Source organism: Trichomycterus rosablanca, chromosome 14 (genome assembly GCF_030014385.1).
Source record: "Trichomycterus rosablanca isolate fTriRos1 chromosome 14, fTriRos1.hap1, whole genome shotgun sequence".
NCBI lineage: Eukaryota > Metazoa > Chordata > Actinopteri > Siluriformes > Trichomycteridae > Trichomycterus > Trichomycterus rosablanca.
In genome coordinates this window covers 7,849,045-7,852,362 of record NC_086001.1, presented here as the reverse complement: position 1 = coordinate 7,852,362, position 3,318 = coordinate 7,849,045, and the positions used below count along the sequence as shown (strand labels likewise).

At 39.3% G+C, this 3,318-nt stretch overlaps 1 protein-coding gene across 1 annotated transcript in view; it reads right to left on the bottom strand.

Moving 5' to 3' along the window:
- Positions 1-214: 214 nt before the first annotated feature.
- Positions 215-3,318, bottom strand: part of lgi1a (leucine-rich, glioma inactivated 1a) — an 18,012-nt gene continuing 14,908 nt past the window's right edge. Inside the window, exon 8 of the mRNA XM_063008704.1 lies at positions 215-1,803. Within this exon, the coding sequence (XP_062864774.1) occupies positions 986-1,803 (818 nt within the window). The 3' untranslated portion in view covers positions 215-985. The remainder of the gene's footprint in view (positions 1,804-3,318) is intronic.

The following is a 3,318-nucleotide window of genomic DNA, read 5'->3' as shown; positions in this document are numbered from 1 at the left end:
TTTGCAAAAAAGAGTGAACCATCATTCATCCACAGTGATTTAAAAAACTCGTCGCAAGTTATCACAGATGTTTGATTGCAGTTGTTACTGCCAAAGGTGGCACATCAAGTTATTGGGTTAAGGGGGCAATTACTTGTGCACATGAGTGATATAGGTTTAGAATAAAGATTTATCTTCAATAAATGGAATGCTGCATTTTGTGTTTATTTGCTGCACTGTTTAACAGTTTAATTAGAATAACCCCTTTTTACCCCAAATCTGCCCCAATCTAAAAAGTGTTACTGGTTTATTGGTATTTTCGCCTATTTAATCCACAGAGGGATTAAAGTATTAAGTATTACCTGTTTATCTACATCTCCTCAAATTTACCACCAAACTGGACAGCACCACTATTGACAGTATCCTGTATTACCTGTCCACTTACACTTACTCACACACTGGAAAGTTTTACTGGTTTAAACATTCAAACTTACCCCACTTTGTAGTTCCTAGCTGGCAAGTGTGGCTGGTATATCTTGGCTGGTTTATTTTCCATTTAACAAAAGCTGGAAAGTATCACTATTTTATGTAAATCTAACCCCATCCATCCCATAGCTGGAAGGTATCGCTGGTTTTTCTGACGATATTGGCAAACCCCAACCCTACCCCTTTTTGAAAAAAACCAACAACCCTCCACAACGTACCCCAATGTTGGAAAGTAAGGGTTATCTGTATTTCTCGTATTTGCCCCAGAAAGGGAGCATGTAAAACTGGATTATTGACATATTTCTCCCTTTACTTAACACCCCCAAGTTCTGTATCACCCTGAATTTAGCCCAAGATGGCCTTTTCTATTTAACCTTAAAATTGAATGTATGCTTGGTTTACTCATATCAAGCCCCATTTACCCAAAATATGAAAAGTATCACTGGTTTGATCCCATTTCCCCTTGAAATGGCAAGTATCGCTGGTTTACCTGCGTCCTTTGCTAAATCTCGTTTATCATTTAATCACTCAAGTCTAGGATCAAGTGTTCATAGATCCGCGTTTGCCCCTTAAAACTGGACGCAAGGAGGAACTCTCGATTATCGATGGACACCAGCGAGAAGGCTCTCGGTGCCTGAATGTTGAGCTCTTGGAAGTGAATGAACTGATCTTTGTTGGCATCCCAGCGGTACACCTGTGTAAAAGAGTAGTCGCTTCCCAGGATGGCGTACTGCCAATCCGCCACTGCAAACGGCTGAAAGACCATGGACCCTCTTGACGGCATGCTCTGGACTTCATTAAACATGGCGCCATCCCATTTCATTACCTTCGAGTCTCCGATGAAGCGTGTTAGGCAAATATAGAGCTCTCCCTTCACCTGAAAGTGCTTAACGGAATAGACGTCCTCCATTTCGGGGATGTCGGTGCGCCGCTCGAACTGCTTGGAGCTCCTGTTCCACTGGTACACGACAGGCCGTTGGGAACTGCTGGATAGGATCAGGTGCGGCTTGCCAGAGATCTCCAGGTACTCTACGTCCGTGTCGCGGTACCACGGGTGCAGGGACTGGTGTGAGTAGAAACCGTTGCCGTTCCACTTGTACAAGGTGGTAGAGCCTGCTTTGGAGCTATCGGCTATGACAAAGAAGGATTCGCCTTCCAAACGGAACACCTCCACGTCGTTAGGCTTGCGGATTTTCAGGATGTCAATGTCTTGAATTTTGATGAACTTGTTTGCAGAGATATCTCGTTTATAGATGTGTGAGCCACCAAACAGCTGAGCCACTACTACAAACAGCTGGTTGTCGATAACCAGAGGTTTGCAGATGACTGTGGACGTGCCTGTTAGAAAAAAGGGGGTACTTTAGATTACAAATGCTGATTTGCTTATCACTGTGTTGGCAAATGGTTACAGCTTTACAAAGCTAAAATACTGTATGTGGACGTCTGAACATTGTACCCATGCATGCTTGCTGAATGTCAATACAGTTCCAAGGATATTAAGGGTCTATCTGAAAACCTAGTGAGCTGCCTACTGCCTACCTAGAATTCTAATAAGACATCAAACTCATAAGGCAGATTATTTAGATGCATTAATTAGACACTGATTACGTCACTGCAGTTTTCACCTTCTAAGCTAACACAGTTAGCCTAAGGCCATTCAAACCAATGGGCTGAGGCGGCACAAAAAGTTGTGCCGCACTAAATGCTAGGATTGCCTTCACCGCTAAGGAAGCAGCGGATGCTCCCTCGTTATTCAGTCAGATTATCGTTCATAATCCGCTTGTTAAGTCGTGACGTGTCGACCTTATGAAACGTCACATTCGGGTCCAAGTTGGCTGAGACCCCTCGTATTTTCAATATACCACAGTGCTGTGTCCGAGTCGGAAAAAAACTACCCAACTGTCTTTCTACCGCTTTTCTTGCAATTAGATATCATGAAGTAATATTTTTGTTCATAATTTAATGTAAACTGTCAAATTGTATATTCATTACACGTGTTTCAAGCTGTTTTTAATTTACATGTAATATGTTCATATAATTTACATGTGATATCCTGGATTTTTGATTTTTATAAGCTATAAGCTATAAGCTATACTGATTAAAAGTAAAACCAAAGAGTCAGAAATGTCAGTTTTCATGTAATGAATTAAAAATATGACCGCTTACCTCTTGATGAGTTGACATGAAATTAAATAATGACATGAACTAGTGTACTGCACATCTTGTCTATATATATATATACATATATATATACATATATATATATATATATATATATATAAAAGACCTTTTCTCGTCCAGATCGCTATTGAGAAGGACTAGAAGTTTATGACTCGTGTTTGTAAACCCAATTTCCAATGACAGCGACACAGAGTACCATAAGTTTTCCCACAAACATTATTTATTTTAACGTTCTTCTTAAATTGGCTTATCCATTAATCCAAGTTTCTTATAAAAACAAAATAAAAACTCAATATGTTCGCAATTGGCGTATAACAAACAAAACTACGGTAAAAAATCTATTGCTCCGCGTCCTCTTTCTTTCCGTATATTTTATATATATTTTCCGTATATAGAGCCAATACAATTCTGCCCTCTTAAGGGCTAACCAAAGAGGACTAATGAATAACAGCATACATTGATTACCAGGAAAAATTATCAATAGTTAAAATACCAAGTCTCCACTTCAAATAAGTATTATTTAACCAAACAGGAAATATTTATGACAATAAACATAGAAAATTACAATTAGTGCAATATTGCTTTTACAATATATATAAAAAGGTTCAGAGGTTCAGCCTTATCTTATCTTATCATATCATAGTTGTTTGCGTTTGGACCCGGAAATGGTCC